We start from the raw sequence: 19,593 nt of genomic DNA, 5'->3' as shown, positions 1-19,593 counted from the left end.
GGATAGGGCCAAGTATTTAATAATGATATAGGCATGGGAATCATGTCTTCACATATGGGTCGTGTGCAATTATACATAGAAGGAATTTGGCACCTTATGGATGGGTTCAATTTGAGGTCAAGGGATATGTAAATGATTGCAAATAGATGCTCATGTGGAATCCTAAGTGAAAGTCTTATCAACAATTCAATTCATAAAATATTGAGGATATTCCACTGGACATTGCATCACAACAAAGTTGATAAAGAAAATTTACTAAACTCCAAAATATATACTATGAGGGTTAATTTTCCCTTAGATTTATGGAATTATTAAGTAATTTTTTACTGCACATGCATGTAAAATATAAATAGGTAGAAGATAGAGAACAAATAGAACACTCACTCACAGAACCATAATAACACAAGATAGGACTTGGGAAACCTCCTTAAGAGAAAACTTTATTGGAAGGTGAGGTTGCTTGCTCTATATTTCTTTGAATGTAAATGGATGTACGTACAAATGAGTGAGATCTCAAGGGAATAGATCTCAACACTTTCTAAACAACCAATGATTCCTCAATATTTTCATCAAGTCCTCTAATACTAACAATATCATTTACACAAATAAAGAACCTTGCAATATATTCTTCTTCATTCATCTTCAAACTCTCAAATTGTCTTCTATGAGTTTGATGCTTTTCCCTTTTCACCTTTTCATCTGATTCAAAGTTTCTCTGAAAGCTTGTCCCAAATGTCTTTTACAAACCCACACTATGTTACCTTAACAAGCTATAATTCTGCTAGGCCACACAAAATGTCATTCATTACTTTTGCATTATCTACAAAGGCTTGTTTACCATCTTAATTAATTGTAGTTGTTGCAACTTTATAACCATCCAATACAGATAGTTGTCAACACCAAAAGACATTAGATAGGTCCTAATCCTTATATTCGAGAAAGCATAATTTGTTCCATCAAATAGTGGGGCTTTATTTAAGAAAGAACAATCCTGATTAGCCATTGGTCCCTCTGAGATCCTCTTCCTAAATTTTAGGATGCTTCCGAATAAACATTCTCTGATACCAATTGTTAGATTCATAATTATATTTAAAGGGGGGTGGGGGGGAGAATGGGTATCATACATTTTTTACTTAATTCAACATTCAAGTGCCATAAATTAACATCAATCTCATAGAACATGAAACACAAGATATATGTGGAAACCCTTCTAAGAGAAAACCAAAAAATTTATTTAAATGATAATTCCTTGTAGGCATCAACCTACAAGAGATACCAATCCCTTCAATTTCTCAAATTTTTAGGAAGCAACCTACAGAAGACACCAATCCCTTGAATTTCTCAAATTCATGGGCACCAATCTAAAAGAGACACCAATTCTGTAAATTTCTCAAATTCATAGGTACCAACCTGCAAGAGACATCAATCCCCTTTGTTGCTTTGCATTCACCAACCTACAAGAGACACAAATCCACTTTGAACTTTGCTCTGTAATATTTTCTTGTATGGTCCACTCTAATTTTCTAAATTTTTGTAGTCACCTCATACACAACTGCTTTAAACCAAGAAATTCCTTCAAATACCAACTTATGAAACTGCATGCTCTTTTATCTAACTCTACTTAGTCACTTCTCCATAATAATTTGGCTTTGCCAACACACAACTTTGTGATTTGGAGCTTCCTTCAAGCCATGTTTCATAACTACGCTTTGCCAGAATGACACATTTATAATTTGACCCTTTCTTCAACCCATGTATTAGAATTTGGTGCTCCCTTCATTCCAACCTTATCAAAGTTTGGTGCATCATACAACCTTGTGCTATGCTTGGTCATTTACTGCTCTTTTAAAACTTGGCATTCCCTTCAATCCAATTTTCCAAAGCTTAGTGATTATATGCCTTCATCACTACAACATATGCTCGTATAATTTGACTAGGCTATTTTATATTAATATATTAGCGGAATCCCTGAAATCTTTTAACACTAAAAAGACTTCCAAATTCTTCATATCCTTGTGACGAGAACATTTTTTGTTAGATACTAGCAAATTTTATGTCACGCGGGTTTCTCCATTAAGAGATATTGGTATATATGATAAAGCTAATATTATCAAAAGCATTGGTATGGAAAGTTCATGGTGGACAAACTTCAATTATCACCGATTTTTCTATCAAACAACATTACTGGGCCGAGGAGGGGCTTTTTATACCAGAATATTGAGAACATCGGAAACTAGTTAACAAAAATAATCCTTGCACAAAATGGATTATTAGAGTACAAATGATGGGAAATATGTCTATCATATTTCATCAAAATTTCTATCTCTTGGGCCTGTCAACTGACATATTTTGTGATGCTAGAACATCAAGAACCTTATAAATGCACTGTAATAAAAACCCTCGGTATGTCAAGGCTCCAATATAACAGACAACACAGGATGCCAAAATTTCTATTACTCGGACCCATTAACAACATTAGGATATCAAAATATCAACAAATTTGCAACCATTTGCATATCGATGATATGCAAAGGGTGGTTAGCCCTCAGGAGATACACCTTAGTGCCCATGAAATTGGGGGCATCACCAAGATTTATCGATGCTAGAATATCGAAACTTTCATGAGCTAGTGCCTCTCGATAATGTGTCAATATGGTGATATGCCATGGGCAGTTATTTGGGCACTACACTTAAGCACCCAAGAGACCAATGTTGTGACCAGGGGTTTCTTATATTGGGATATTGGTGAATCTTCCACACAAGCCTTTTATGGAAATCTCAATATGCCAACCATTGGTAGATGGACCGTCTATTGATGATAATTTTCTTTTTTGTTAACTAATGGAGGTGGCTTGGAAATGTTGGATTTACAATGCTTTCATGTTATAACAAAATTTTGAGGTTCTTAGGTTATTTTCAAATACTTCACCTTAGACTTCTTTATGTGCTTCAAATGTTTTATTGCACCTTAGAAACCTTAGCCTTTGCTTTTGATATTGCCTTCTCATCAAATTATGCTTTCCTCTAATCAACATCTGCTCCTTGCCTTTTTCCTCGCCACCATTATTTATTCATGCTTCCCTCAATTCTCCTGGGTTTACTAGTAATAATTATGGACCTGATATTCAGAAATGGTCTCCCCAAACTTTGACATCAATGACAACACATTGTTCAACAAGTTAATGGTCAATTTTTTTCTTACATTGCAATTTATTATGCTTCCAATTTTGATTTATAAATATTACACACACATATGTTACACATTTCATCTATAATTTACTATAGAGTGCACTCATTCTCTAAGTGAGATATAAATTATCACTATTAGAGAAACACTTTTCATAAGAGATCAACTTTATTCTAAAATTCAACATTAAAAAATCTTAAGATGTAATCTATGTAAGACCGCCTATTTTTAGGGGAGGAAACATCTTGAAAGGAATAGAATGGCTCTATTAAATTAATTAAGTCTTTCAAATTAATGAAAGCCTCTCAAATTTTGATTGCATAGTACTCCAAAAATTCAACATGATGCCTTCAAAATCATGTGTAAATAGTATTTGCAATGGAGGAAACCATTTTATTTATTAAAGAACGAAGAGAATGTGGTCATAGTCTACACAAGTAGAGCATATACACATAATCTATGGAGAGAGAAAAAGAATATACACAATAAATTTGAAGCATTGTTTTTTAATAGACACTTTTGAAAACAACCTGTCACATACAGTAGCCAAAATGTGTTATTATTTTAAAATTCTTCTTAAACTAGTGTATACAACTCCTACCCTGCAATAGTATGCTGTATTTTGTAGTTTGTCTTCTATATATCAATAAAGACACTTTCCCCAAAAATATCTTATTGTCCAACTAACAAATATGTAACAACCAAAAAATGCACAACCCATGATATATAATTACTATATGTGCAGAAAGCTTATTAATATTACATACACAACCTTCATTCTTCACATTATAGATTTCACTTGTCAATCAAATTTATAGGCAAAACTTAAAAAAAAATAATAAAAAGAAAACATTTACCTATGATCTATAACTATATTATGTTGAGTAGCATATCACTTAGTATACTTACATACACATCTTTCATTCTTCAAATTATAAATTTTACTTGTCAATCAAATTTATGAGTCAAACTTTAACAAACAAAAAAAACAAAAAACAAAAAACATTTACTCTTATCTACTCTAACCTACTAATCCTACAAAAAAAATTATCTTCCAAAAAAAATTCATGATAAACAACTTTCCATCTCACAAGATCCAAAGTTATTGATACCAAAGTCATCAATAACATATTAAACAATAAAAGAGAAATGTAACCACATTTCACAAAATGATAAAACAAATATATATAATAAATTAAAAAAATAATATTTATTACATAATAAAAACATTTATATACAATAAATAAATGATTTTTAATATTATTCTTCCCATATACATAGTTAAATTAATTTGAAAACTTGAAAATTACCCTACTCCACTCCAATAAGGTATACAATGTTTCCTGCATATCTCTAGGATGCAATAGAAAATGGCCCAATTACTAGCATGACTCAACGGCACTGACTCTGCACATGTAAATATGTTGAGAGGATTTGATGAAGACATTGGATTCTAACTTTGACCGAATGAATGTATACTTGGAAACAAGCTATATAACAATTGGTGTCTTCAGAGCTCTTTTCGTTTTTGTCAACCTACTTTCTCAACATCAATACCTTTCATAGTTATGCACCAATCTTTCAATAGGTAGTTTCTTTTACTGTCCAATCCAGAGTTAGTGGTTGGTCATTAAATATCCAAGATGTTGATGGTTTCTCAATGCCTTCCCTCACACAAAGATATTGATTACAAGGAGCAATCAGATTGTTGGATCTTGCTCCCTTCAAATACTGAGTAGGTATTTAATATGCTAATATATCTTTAACACAAACTTTTTGTCAACATCAGTCATGGAGACCCACAAGAATAAAAAAACCAGTAATCTGCATACACCGAATAGGAATTTTCGCTTTATGTGCTTTATTTGATGTATGTATCTTGTCTTGAATATCTGAGTCGAAATGACCACAAGATCACACTTTTTATACGGAATTTATTGTTAAAATGTCAAAGCGCTGCACTTATCATTTGCAGAAGCTTTTGACAATTCATAAACACTTTGCAATATTGTATTAATTGCAATATTATCTTATCTATTCTAAGTTTTAATGACTTCTGTACATAACAGCTGTTAAAGTCATTTGCATTCATTTGTTCCCCTAAGAAATATTTATTTTGAAGGTGAAGTATTTGCAAGTTTTTTTTTTTCTTCTTTTAAATTAGTTATGGTGAGTTTATGCTGGGTAGCTGTCTATTGGATGGAAAAAAGATCTATTTATAATGAGGTGCTATTACCAAAATTGTGTGTAGTTTGATCAGATTTAGATGCTTCTTGTGAAATACTATCACCAAGATTATGCCGAGTTAGATCAAATTTAAATACTCTTTGTGATAACTCAATTTCCCAAAATAATTTAGATGCTCCTTCTGATAACTTAATTTCCCCAAAATAACTTCCTTTCAAACTTAAAACTTAATAAGACTAAACCTTACTGAAACCAACAAATCTACTTAAGATGTTATAATAAAATCAATCCTCCATAAATATTTTTACAATTCTTTAATTTGTGAGCTCTATGATTTTCCTGAATAAGAACAGGTATGAAGACACCTACAAATCAACCACCATACTATTGCAAATTGAAATCTCGGCCAGTACTCTTCATAAATTCCAAAAATAAACAACAAAATTCTCAAGGATCTTTGACTGCAATGATAACGGTGGTCCTTATCAAACATCAACTCTATGAAATTTGAGCTCATTGTGTAACATGTGCAGCCACATGATTATGGATCGCCAGTAGGAGGTTGTTTAATCATGAAAACTATGCACAAAACATTTTAAAAAATCAAAATCACCGTACCCTTTTGGTGGAATGTCCTGTCATCTACAGAAACAATAGGATAAAAAACAGGGCATTCGTTTCTCTTATCATACAAGAATCCAACAGTAGTTCTATGACGAACACTGAGATGCAGACATCATTGCGTGAGTTGCCATCCAGTCATATCAAAGTGCAATTGTATAAAATCCGGAGACAATTTGAAAATAAAAAACAGCCAAGTTCTGTCGGTACAATGGTTACTGTCATACATCACAAAAACCCTGAACAGGTAGTAACAAATCAATTGGGGTATTCTTACATTTGGAAAAATTAGGTTTTCATTTCATTTCAGGAGTTAAAATCCAGACTAATCCACAGCAGCATAATTTTTTAATTGTGGAATTACATGGTAATCATGAAATTTGAAAAAATTATGAGAAGGTGTTACAATATGCGATACAAGTTTTCACATATCCTTCAAAATATGTGTTTTTTCTAAAACCTAAAAGGTTCAGGTTGAGTATGAGTTTTTACAAATTCAAGTTTAATATGTGTTTCTTTTTTAAAAATTACAGATTTGAATTAAAAAATTCAAGTTGAGTACGTGTTCAGATTTAATATGAATTTCTTCATTAAAAATTACAGATTTAAATAAAATAGGTACACCTCCTCAAACTTTAGAAATGGAATCCCTGAACACAAATCTTCAAATTATAATATAAAATTAAACACCATAAAAAAGATATAAATGCCTACTTATTAAACACGATGTTTATATTTAGCCATGACTTTGCACAACCCAAAATTCAAAATCAAAATAGACTTGAAATTCCGATGTCACAGCTATAAAATCTATGCTCACATTTTTCTCCTCTGAAGAAGGACACGCAATTGCTCTTTCCGAAAGGACCAACCCATCTCAGGTACGACCACGACCTGCCCAATAAACCCACTGAGAACCAAGTGACCAATCCAGTAAAACCGACACAGCACCAACTTTGAAAAATGGTGAAATGATGCAGTCAGAACCAATCCCGTAAAGGAAAAACCTTACGAAACTGCTCAAGGGTTGGCCGAGGACCAACCCAATAAGTTAGCCCAGGATTCATGGTCTGAAATTAAGATTGAAAAAAGAAATTGTTAGTGTCCTTTTTATTAAATTTTAATATACTTTGGAAATTTTTAAAATGCAATCAGATTTTTTCAAGAAAAGGGCTACTTCCATATTTCAATTCATGCGTGATGTGCTCCATTAGCGAGAATCGTGTTTGCCAGGGAAGAAAAAGTCAGATAACCCAGAAATTCAACAGTGGAGATCTGCTGGAGAAGGTCTTGACCACAAAAATTGGAGTAGGCTCTATATATTATGATTTAATAGGTATATGCAGTGCCAGTTGACAAAAATAACATAAATTCTTATAAAATCATGAAGAATTTTAATATAAATCACACTGGTTGTATATTCTCGACACAAATGTTACTAGCCCCAATTAGCATAATGCATACTTTGACCGGTTGAATCAGTCATTCCGAATAGAGAATGCCCTTGTTTTTTTTGGGATATCTAATAATGGGATCATCAATCAAACAAACTGTGATAGATTCTCAATGTCCAAGACAGATCTATGTGGTCAGAATGGAAGGAAATTAAACGGAAATCACAAACAATATTGTAGCTATAATAGTGTGTTCACATTTCTGCTTTCACCAAAAGGGACAATTTTCATGCTGAGAGGTAAGAAGGGAAAATGTTTATCACAGTAGTAACAATATTTCTTAGCTGAGAAATTTAAATTGAAATATAACACCGTAAGTATTAAATACCTATATTCTCACCGTGGCTTAAGAGCTCTGTCTCACATGTCTATACATTTTACATCTTTGTCATCTGAGTCTAAAATTTGGTTGATTGACTCCATATATAGTATGATAATGTATACATCTTTGTCATCTGAGTTTACAATTTGGTTGATTGACTCCATATATAGTATGATTATGGTAGCTAGCTTATAATCTCAGTTTACAATTTGGTTGATTGTTTGACTCTTGTAGTTTTATAGTATGGTTATGATAAATAGTTTATATCCATTACAATTTGGGATAATATTTAGCACCCAAAAGAATTATAAATGAATTGAGCAATTTGTCCTTGATTAAAGATATTGAGAGATATTGAGTTATGAGTTTAGGCCGGGGTCAGTCTATATATTTGATTGATTGATCTATCTAACTATTAGATGTTGTCACCAAGATTTCTTAACACCATGAACATGGATGAAAATCAAGAGTTTGATGTGACCACCTACTTTCCACATTTCTTACCAGATTTCTTAATACAAGGGAGATAGATCATAAGGAGTTGTCACCAAGATTCTATATAGTTGATTGATCTATCCAATTATCAGATGTTGTCACCAAGATTTCTTAACACGATGAAGATGGATGAAAATCAAGAGTTTAATGTTACTACCTACTTTCCACATTTCTCGCGGGATTTCTTAATACAAGGGAAATAGATCATCAGGGGTTGTCACCAAGATTTTCTAACACAATAAAGATGCATGAAAATCAAGAGTTTGATATGACCACCTACTTTACACATTTTTCACAGGATTTTTTAATACAAGGGAAATAGATCATCAAGACTTGTCACCAAGATTTTTTAACACAATAAAGATGCATGAAAATCAAGAGTTTGATATGACCACCCACTTTACACATTTTTCACAGGATTTCTTAATACAAGGACGATAGATTATTAGTTTGATGTGACCACTTACTTTACACATCTCTCTCATACTAAGTTGTAAAATACACCAATCTTCTTTTTATGTAATGAAAATATATGCCCAACCAAACTTTTTATGTAATGAAGATATATGCCCAACTAAAAAAAGGGTGACAATTCCCTGCAAATACCACTTTTACAGTTACCGTAAATGGTTAATAGTCAAATGGGATGTGACCATTCCCTACAAATACCACTTTTACAGTTATTATAAATGCTTCATATTCAAAGGGAATCGGGAGAATATGCTTTTATAGTACCAACCCACTTTTCTGAATCTGTCAAATAGAGGATTTGACCCATTCATCTGACATACCATGTTATTCGTGGACGTGGGTAAGTACATTGGTGTTTCAATGGAAATCACAACTGGACAACGACTATGAACCTAAAGTTATACAAATTTCAAAATGCTATTGAGCGCTTCCCTGATCATCTGTCCAAATAGAAAATTCTGTTCACTTGTCTACAGTCTACACAAGATAGCCTTTAATTGCAATGACTGGTTCATTGTTGATACAGTTGAGTAAAATTGTGTAGACAATTTGTGTATATGCAACATATATTCAACATCTTTCCCTCTTAGTTGCACTCTTGCAACCATATGTCAGTAAATTGTTAAGAATCTTCCCAATGTTGAATGCCATAATACAGAAGGAATTTGACCTTATTTTTCAGAGATACTTATCAATTAAAACATCTCAGTGAGAAAAGACGCCAGCTTCTTAAAACAGCAGGGTATGTTGCCAGAGCACTGAGCAGTAGGTACAATGATCTTTTCATCGATCTCTTCGACTAAAACTTATGGCATTGGGTAACCAATTGACGGGTACCTTGTTTGTGGCCATGAAAGAAATGAAGGTATAGGTCAATGGTATTTATGAAGATGAAATAGTTGCAGTCAAACTAGCATTGATTAAACCAATTTAGAATAGAAAATTTTAATTAGTTTAGTTGCGTTGGAAAGAAGTGCACTTTACAGTGATATATATATATATATATATATATATATATATATATATATATTATATAAACTTTTAATTATTATTAACCTTAATTCTGTAGTCATCAGTAGAGGTTTGCACAAACTTTTTTGTTATTAATAAGTTTAGATTAAAATAAATCTGAGCTGATTTATTTCAATTTACTAATTTTAATCAAATATTTATAAAATAATACAATTTGAAAAAAAACAATGGTAAAGATTTTAGCACTGCCAATTTTGTTTGTGAAAAAAGTTGAAGACTCATTCAATATAGTTTAACTATTAGATGTTGTTGCTTTTTAGTCTGAATTTGACAATACAATTTTTGGTTAGACCATGAATTTTAGTTGTTTAAAATGCATTTATGAAAATATAGATAAATTCAGCACCCTGAAAAAACCTCAGGACAATTTATTCTGCAGATTACACAGCTAAAACTTAAAATTTCAAGAAATCCCTACTAGATTTCAAGTAAAATTGGCCAGAAAAGATGACTGGAAAAAGGCAAAAACATCTAACAATTAGACTACCCCTATAATTTCAATTTTTTTTTCCATGAAATCAAAAATAATATAAATAAATAAAACCTAAACTGCTTCTAAAAGACTTGCCCTATTAGGCCAAGCAGGTTCCTGCTACATGTTTGGTCTTTGTGGTCACACTTCTGCTCGTGCTTGCCATTAGGTTACCTTTTATTTGCCTTTAGGTTATCTTGTCAATCAAAGGTTTCCAGGCATAAGTATACGGTTCTGAATAGGCCTAACTCATTGTAAATACTCCCATGTTGGAGATGCTTCAAAGACGGTTTAATAAAATGTTGTCTAATAGAAAGAGTCTTCTAGGTGAAAAAAGAGTTCTCTGCTTTATTGGACATCTAAATATATACATTTATCATTTTATACAGGGAACAATTTTGCCCACCAACTATGCTATAGTAAAATATTTTATTCCTTATATTTTCCCCACAAGCATCTGTTCTACCATCAGTCATGCCATGGTCACCTACCATCATCACTGGAGCGCGGACTGACTGTAATTTTTGTAGATATACATTAAGTGAAGTATATTAGCCACAAGCTTCAACAAAAGAAGCCAACAGCTACAAGACTACGCCAAATGGCTATTTATATAGAAACTTGATTATACATGTCTCCCAGGAGCGCACAAAGAGATCAGAGAGATGATATCCTATATGTCTACAACCCTTTAACAAAATCGGGCTAGGCTACTATAATATAGGTGTGGAAGATCACGTTTGAGTTTATAAAACTTCTCTGATAGATCAAGCCTTCCAACTTCCATGGCCTCACATAAATTGCACCTTGCAAGTCTTTGACTGAGCAAATTTGCAGATCATGAGTAAGAATTCCTCCTGCACATCCAGAATCTAATAGGATTCATGCAAAATTTCATGCTGGCCATTAGACTTAACATTCACTGGAAAGGCTAATTAAGCATCGACTCTGCACTACTGATACTAGAATCAGCAGAAGTCATGGGAGAGCAGATCTCCAAGGATCCACAGTCAAGTAATTCCTCAATCATTTGAGCAATATCATCGTCTGTCTCCCGTTTCAGCGTACTGTTTCCATGCTGATCATGATCCAACTCCAACTTCATAACCCAATTTGATTCAGATTGCTTAGACCCAGCTTTCTTCTGCCAAATACCAATGTTGTTGGATCTTTCGTTATCCAATCTTAAGCAAGTGAGGGACTGATTGCTGCTATGTATATTGTTATTTTTATCAGCTCTTGCCATGGCATCCTTCTTCGATGAACCCGATCTCGGTCCTTGTATCGAGGCCAGATAACAGCGGTGTAGTTTGGCAGTGAGCGTGGAGGACAAAACCTTTGAAGATGGAGATGGAGGTGCATTGGGATTGAATGGGAAGTTGGTTCTAGCTCTCGGCCCACACATCATCCTTGCCGCTTCATCATATGCTCGTGCTGCATCCTCTGCTGTTTCAAATGTTCCTAGCCATATTCTGGTCTTCCTACAATACCGTGGACATCAATGATCACAGTGAGAAAAGTTATAATTTATCCATCACAATAAGGACATCAGAATCAACAGGAGAATACAAGATTAAACCACAAAAAATAGGACACAAAAGATATATAAATATGAGATACTGGATCAACAATGTTGATACAAAGAGTTTTTTGGGTTTTGAACACAACATTTTGCATCAACAACATTACAAGTTGTATGTAGAACTTTCAACAAGGATATCAATTTTACATGATTGAACAGCATTAACCACTAAAAACAGGACATCAGGACATCAGTATCAAGAAGAGAATACAAGATTAAACCACAAAAGACAGAATACCAAAGATATATAAATATGAAACACTGGATCAACGAGGTTGGGATAAAGAATTTTTGGGGTTTTGAACACAACGTTTTGCATCAACAATGTTACAAGTTGCATGCAAAACATTCCATAAAGATATCAATGTCAATATGATTGAACAGCATTAACCACCAAAAGCAGAACAACAACTACATCCAAATACTTGATACAGAAGGATGGATACAGAGTTCTTGGTTTGGAAATGCACATATCCAATTCTCCATGTCAAACAGCTCTATGAGAGACTGATACCTAGTTCTTAGTTTGAGAAAGCATACAGCTCCATGAGCACAACACAAGGCTAAAAAAGTGCAACATACTAGATTCAAGTACATATAGTGTATATATATACATATAACAATTCCCATAAGAGAAGCATACCAATTGACAAATCTGAGAATATGAAAGAGAAACATACAAACTGTACATTACACAGCAATTCAATCAAAGCATACCAATTGACAGATAGGAGAGTATGGAAAAGAACATGTCATACTATATATGACAAAGCAATTCAAACAATAAGGAACATCAAAATCAACATCAGTATACCAGACTTCACAGCAACGTTATTAACAGAGTACATGTAGATTACAATGCTCTGAGTCAGAATATATTGTGCTCAATGTTGCATTAAAACACCAACCCAAAAGAGCTGTAAGTGGATTTACTTGTTCTAACAGAAATGTCCTGATAGATCAAATGTAATTCAAGCTAATTCAGACGGCCATGTTTCGCAGCAACATTACACATGGATTACAATGGTCACAGTCAGAATATATTGTGCTCAATGTTGCATTAAAACACCAACCCAAAATACCTGTAAGTGCATTTATTTGTTCTAACAGAAGTGTCCTGTTAGATCAAATGTAATTCAAGACAATTCAAACGGCCATTTCAAAATGTAGGGAACCGAATTGTGATATTGTAACAGCAAAACCATCAAAAAATTACAACGCCAAAAAGAAGCTGCCTTGTCAATATACAAATGTTGAACCAACAACCCCACCAGGTTAGGAAAATTGTATGCAGCAATGCATATACTTAACAAACATTGCAACCAAACAACGAAGTAAATTGAAAATCTCTTTGGGTTTCTGAGATGGAAACCAAATGGATATGTATATAGTCAGTGCAAAAACAGCATTTTCTCCAGAGATATTGAACCGAGATTTTACAGCCATGAATTCACAATAAATAGAGAATCAAGATTTTACAGTCATGGTGAATTCAGAATAGACAGAGAACAAAGTTTTTACAATAAGGGATGGCGGATTTCAGAGACCCATGATCCCCAGTGCCTCTGACGGACTCCTCTGTATCTTTGAGGCCTAGCCATTATGCAACCTGGTTCCTGTGCTGCTCTCTCCGTTGTTATGTCTATATAATTTTTGCCTTTCAGTCTTTTCTCTGAACTATCAATCTATAGCTTACTACTGGCTGAATCTCACCTTGGTCTCAGAGAGCCTCAGCTGGGGGGAAGACAAGAATTCAATGGACTTCACAAGGAGGATGGGAGGGAGTTTAATTTGTATATGGTATTGTGGGGTCCTCTTGGGCACTCCTGGAGAGCAATTTGGCTTCCATACAAATGAGAACACACTGTTTGTTGGGGTCTTCTGCACTCTCCCCCACATCATCCATCACTCTCCATCTTCCCTCTTTTTTCGCCTGTCTGTGTATGCCCATGCATCTACTAATTACAAAATCCATTCATGTATAGATACGCATCCCATGAATGTCTTCATACATTTTGGAAACACACGAATAATATGAATGTCTTTGGAATAGTTTATAAAAAAACATATCAGGAAATATAACTGCAACTTATGTTATAGTTAGTTTATACTGATTTATCTTACTGGTAAAGAAGCTTCTCCACTTTACATAATGACAGAAGTTGGTTATATGTTCAGATATTTGTAATAATCATGCCATCAGCCCAATGACCATTTAATTAATCTCATATGTGCTAACGAAATTATGGCTTTGATAGATCTGTACTAATCACATGGGTACATTTTCATCAAGCTCCATCCACTACCTTCTTAAAATTTATATTAAGTGCTATAATTGCGTTTCTGTATAATGCAGGGTAATTATTGTTTTAAATCTTTAGGCCATTTTTTATTGAATAGAAAGTAAAAAATTGGTTTATTTATTTTTTTAAGTATAAAAGTTCAGATTTTAAGCTTGACATTTTAATATTTTAATTGTTATAAAAATACAAAGTTAAAATTAGTTGAGAATTAATTTTTTTTATAATTCAAAAATCTGAGTAGTAATTAGAGGGAGGTGTCCATACTCAATTTTTATTTGGATTTCAATTTATAATTTTTTATAAAAATATATATATTTTTAATCAATAATTTATTCAAACAATTCTTAATTACTCAAAATAAGTATTTTATATTTATCAAAATTTAAAATAAAGATAATAACATTCATCTTAAATAACTATTTTATATTTATCAAAGTTTAAAATAAAGATAATAACATTCATCTTTTACTATAGTGCGAAAATTTATTATAACTTAGTTGTCAAACTAGAGACAGTTATTATTGGTTGTTATCCTTTAATGCACACTGACTTATCACTGTTATTTAACAAAACAAAGCCATCTAGAATTACTCAGCTGGTGGTCCTTAAGGGGCCATGTTTGGCTCCTGCCGGACATCTCTAGGTCTTGGGCCATTAATTTATTTCCTTACCTCAGAAAAAGATAAACATTTATCCAAACAATTCCGTAATTTTAAAACATACTCCATGTCCAAAAATAATTACATTCTACCAAAATTTAAATTTTCAAAAACATATTTTTTTATTAAAAAATTAGTAAATATTAGGAGTTTGATGTGAAGGATTAAAAGACTTGCTGATTGGGAAAAAAAAAAAAAAAAGATATATTATCATTTTCTTATCAATTTGTACACTACAATATATTTTTTTCAAAAAAGTAAGTTTATAGAAATTCACCTATCACATAAATTATGCGAGATGTGCAGAAATCTAGTTATGGTATTCTAAAGGTGGCAAAATGTTGGTCATAACATTGAGGATGAGAAGTGATACTCCATGTGAATAGGTAATGGTGCTTCTCATGCTCACCAAGAAAGGCTGCTACCTGCTTTTAAACCTCTGACTATATTCCTGACTTTTCTGGTTTCTTCCTCATCATGCATATAAATGCATACATACAATACCTTATACCTCAATTTGCCACATTGTCATTGGTAACCATTTCTCATAATAGCTGGCCATCATGTTTTTCTGGTAATCATGTTTTTCTGGTAATTGTCTGAAAAGGATACATTATTCTCAGTGTAGTTAATTCGATAGAATTTGCTCCTATAACTTTTTTAAGGGTAGTTTGGCCGTTTAAATACTGATTTTTTATTTTTTATTTATTTTATTTTAAATTTAATTAAAAAAATAATATATAATTTTAAATTTAAATGTTTTAAAGAGTTTATAGAGTATTAAATTTGTTTTTATATTTTAAAATATAATTTAGATAATCCATTACAATTTAATAAAATTAATATCACTAAATTTTGAAAAATAAAAAATATTTATTTAATATTTTTTATGTACAAATACTTTTAACTAACCATACTAAAATATTGATATCTCACAAAATTTGCTTTGCTAAGTTTTTTTACCACAATTTAAGTATTTTTAACTAATAATATACTAAAATAATATAGTTAAAAAATCCAAGTTAATCTTGTTGTTTTCCTAAATAAATGTTCACACCTTCCAACATAGCACATGCATTCTAATGAAAACATCAACCCTCACATGACTTTGCATTCAGCTAAACACATAAGCTGTCACATACCACTTTTTTTACCTATCATAAATCTGTGTATATATCCATACATATATATACACATTTCATTAATTTGCATACATATATTAATTTTGATATATAAATAATATATAAATGTGGTCTCTTTAATTTATCAATAAACATTTAATAAAATCGGATTAAACACAAATATAAAAAGATATAAAATAGTTATATTAAAATACAATGAGTTTGAATATACGTTATATATTTAAATGTAAAATACAGTTGTCCGAAGTATTATTGTTTTATTAGAATTTCTCTATTATGTTTTTAATTATTATTTTTTAAATATCAAATATTATTAAATATATAGATTAAGATTAAGCCTTTTCAATATTAAATATTTATCTATACAAATTAAGGTAATGTTTGATAGGGTATTATATATATATATATGGTTAGGTTTTTTATATATTAAACAATTTATCTATACAAGTTAAGAGCATATTTGACAGAAGTCTATTAAGTGTATTGTGTTTGTGTTAGAGGTATGTATGAACTAGTATATTGTGTTTGTGTTAGAGGTATGTAGGGTTCATATGACAAACACTATAATACTAACTTAATAATGTTTATGGCATAATGTTAATTTAATGATGTTTATGAATTTTTTTTGTTATGTTGGATTTATAGTTGATCTGGGTATAAAACATACATTTTACAAGTTAAAAAATATTAAATTATCAACAATTATCTTGTTACACTCTATACATTTTTATATAGATTAATGTATATGCAAACGTTGCATAAGTAAATACATATATTATAAATTTAAATTACTTCAAATTCAATAACAAATACATCACCCAAAATAATATAGTAATTATTAATCATCTAATTTTTTTAATACATCTCCAATTTTAATAATTATATTTATTTCTAAATTATATATATAAAATAAATGAATTATATATAATTTTATAAAAAAAATATTTCTTTCAAAAAAAAAAATTCAAATTACTATCTAAATTTTTATCTTCTCAATCAAATATTTTATCCTTCAAATTACTATCTAAATTTTTATCTTCTCAATCAAATATTTTATCCTTCTCATTCTTTTAGATTATGTCCAGTGATGATCAGAAATTAACTGTCCAACATACAAGAACATAGTCAAAGAAATCATGTTATGTCAGCATTATCTCAGAAAAACAAATGGAAATATATCAACCTTCTAATCATGAACCCACAAGTTGTACATAGTTTTATTTCACACAAAGCCTATTTTTTTATACACAGAACAGTACAGCATATATATATATATATATATATATATATATATTCTCTCATATATTTTATATAATGAACAGTACAACACGGCTTCATACATTGTGCAGCCAGAGGAGACTGATGTCATTTAGCTGAATGAATAAGACAAGCATGGATGGAGGGATGGGAAGCATGGGCAGATAGCAGGTGGGTCCCAGTGATTCTCTCCTTTTCGCCTGCTGGAGACCCTCTTTCCTAAGATTCTGTATATGCATGCATGGCTTGCTATCTTCATGTGTCTTATTTGACATAGCTTTATTATTATTATTCTATGCCTGTTTTGTAGTGCAGTTGCTTATATTAATTCTATCACTATATAGATATATATATCACTTTTCATAGTATTATTATTATAAATATAAAACAATAATTTATAAATTAATAAAATTAAATAAATTGGAATATAAATTTTAATATTACACTAGGTAGAGATCATTTATCTAACAAAAAAAGATGTAGTATACTTATTTATTAATTAAAATTAAAAGTATATAAATTAAATTTTTTATTTTTATTTTTTAATGTAATATATTGTATTAGTAATGTTTATTTTACTATTAAATTAGTTTTTACATTAAAATTACAATAATGATTTAAAAAAACTTATAAAAAATTAGTTGGGTTGTTGAAAATAAATGGTGTATAATGTTTATTTTAATATCAAATTAGTTTTTACATTAAAATCATAATAATAATTAAAAAGAAATTTATAAAAATTTAGTTGGGTTGTTGAAAATAAATGGTGTATAGTATTAACATTTTTTAAGATGTTAATTGGGGTTATTTAGAGTGGTTGGGTAAAATGGTGGTTATTTTCTCCACCCAAGTTCAAATTCGATTGTCCTAATTCCTACAAACGTCTCATTCCTGTGACATGTGTTTATTTGATTGAGAGATGTGGCCATTTGTTTAAAGAGATTGATACATTGTCATAATGTTCAAGTGCTTATTTTCCTAAATAGGTTGCATTGTCCTAATTCCTACAAAGGTCTCATTCCTTTTACATGTGTTTGTTTGATTGAGAGATGTGACCATTTGTTTAAAGATGTTTATATATTGTCCTAATGCCTACAAAGGTCTAATTCCTTTTACATGTGTTTGTTTGATTGAGAGATTAACACATTGTTTCAGTACTTACTAGGGTCTGACTCTTTTAATATGTTTTCAGTACCCACAAAGTTCCAATTCATATTATATTATGTGGTTATTTGTTCAAAGGAGTTAGTGTTTCAATGCCCACTTGGTTTTGATTCCTCTTACATCTTGTGGTTGCTTGATTCCATTCTCTCAACATCCACCATGGTTTAACTCCTCTTATATCATATGACTCTTGAGGGTTAGTGTGCACAATGAGAGGGTCAATGAGAGGGTCATACGGTTCCTTTAAAGGAGACATCAACTTTTACACTAAATTAGATTGAAAGGAAAAATAATGACAATGAAACAACTAATTTATTATAAATCTATGCTAGTTGAAGAGAAACGAATTGTAAAATTTTTTAGACAATCTACATAGAATGTCAACATTTTTTTTTATTTGTATTACATAAATATGTGACACCAATAATTAGATATCTTCAACCTTGATTTGTATATTGCACTTTACTTTTCTTGATGCAAACGGTGTTTAAAAAGTACTTGACTTAAATCAATCAAAACTAAATGTTAAAGTTATCTACTTTCTTGATGTTACACATGCAATACATCGCATGAAATACAAACAAAAATCTCCCATAATTAGTGTAAAAGTGCTTCTTGCTTATCTCAATTCAATTGTTTTTAAAGTTATTTGATTTACATTTATTAACATCATTAAAGTTTTCCATAATTCTTAATTAATAACTCTCATTAACATAAATTAAACACCATCTTAAAGGAAGAAGCAACATTATCTTGTATAATGAAGATGGCTCCATAGGATGGATTGAAGTCCATAGGAAAAAAAGGTAAAATAGAAAAACTCATCGATCACCTTATTTTTAATGTATTTGATTTTCTAATATAATTTGTTTTTCCTCAAATTAATAAAATTGTAATTTACAAAAATTAAACGCTATCTTAAATAAAATTAAAAACAATATTAATCACAAACATTAATTTAATTTTAATATAATAATAATGATAATTATTATTATTATTATTTTAATTTTAAAATTAGAGTTAAGCTAAATACTAAATTGATATATAAAACATTCATAAAAAAAATCTATTTCTATATCACAATCTAACTATCAAAATGTATAAATATATATATACTCTACTCTTCTAAATTCATATTAACTCTACTCTTCTAAATTCATATTAACACTGTATAATCTAAATTCATATTAACATTATATAAAAACTCTACACAATATACAACTATAACCATTTAAAATATGCCCT

General features: G+C 30.8%; 1 protein-coding gene across 1 annotated transcript; it reads right to left on the bottom strand.

Annotated features, from left to right (window-relative positions):
- Nucleotides 1-10,653: 10,653 nt before the first annotated feature.
- Nucleotides 10,654-13,760, bottom strand: LOC149243599 (ethylene-responsive transcription factor ERF003-like). The gene is made up of 2 exons (XM_089367834.1): nt 13,345-13,760; nt 10,654-11,722 (listed from the first exon to the last, which is right to left on the bottom strand). The coding sequence occupies exons 1-2, from the start codon at nt 13,422-13,424 to the stop codon at nt 11,173-11,175; spliced, it is 630 nt and encodes a 209-aa protein (XP_089223960.1). The 5' UTR covers nt 13,425-13,760; the 3' UTR covers nt 10,654-11,172.
- Nucleotides 13,761-19,593: the final 5,833 nt, after the last annotated feature.

Source organism: Pinus tabuliformis, chromosome 8 (assembly GCF_031772625.1).
Source record: "Pinus tabuliformis cultivar Carrire ecotype Pingquan chromosome 8, CPIR1, whole genome shotgun sequence".
NCBI classification, from domain to species: domain Eukaryota; kingdom Viridiplantae; phylum Streptophyta; class Pinopsida; order Pinales; family Pinaceae; genus Pinus; species Pinus tabuliformis.
This window is presented reverse-complemented; position numbering and strand designations above follow the sequence as displayed.

Coding starts and splice junctions, on each gene's coding strand:
- LOC149243599 (XM_089367834.1), bottom strand. CDS start 13,424: ATGGCTAGGCCTCAAAGATACAGAGGAGTCCGTCAGAGGCACTGGGGA. Junction 11,723..13,344: donor GAAATCCGCCATCCCTTATT/GTAAAAACTTTG, acceptor ACGGTATTGTAG/GAAGACCAGAATATGGCTAG.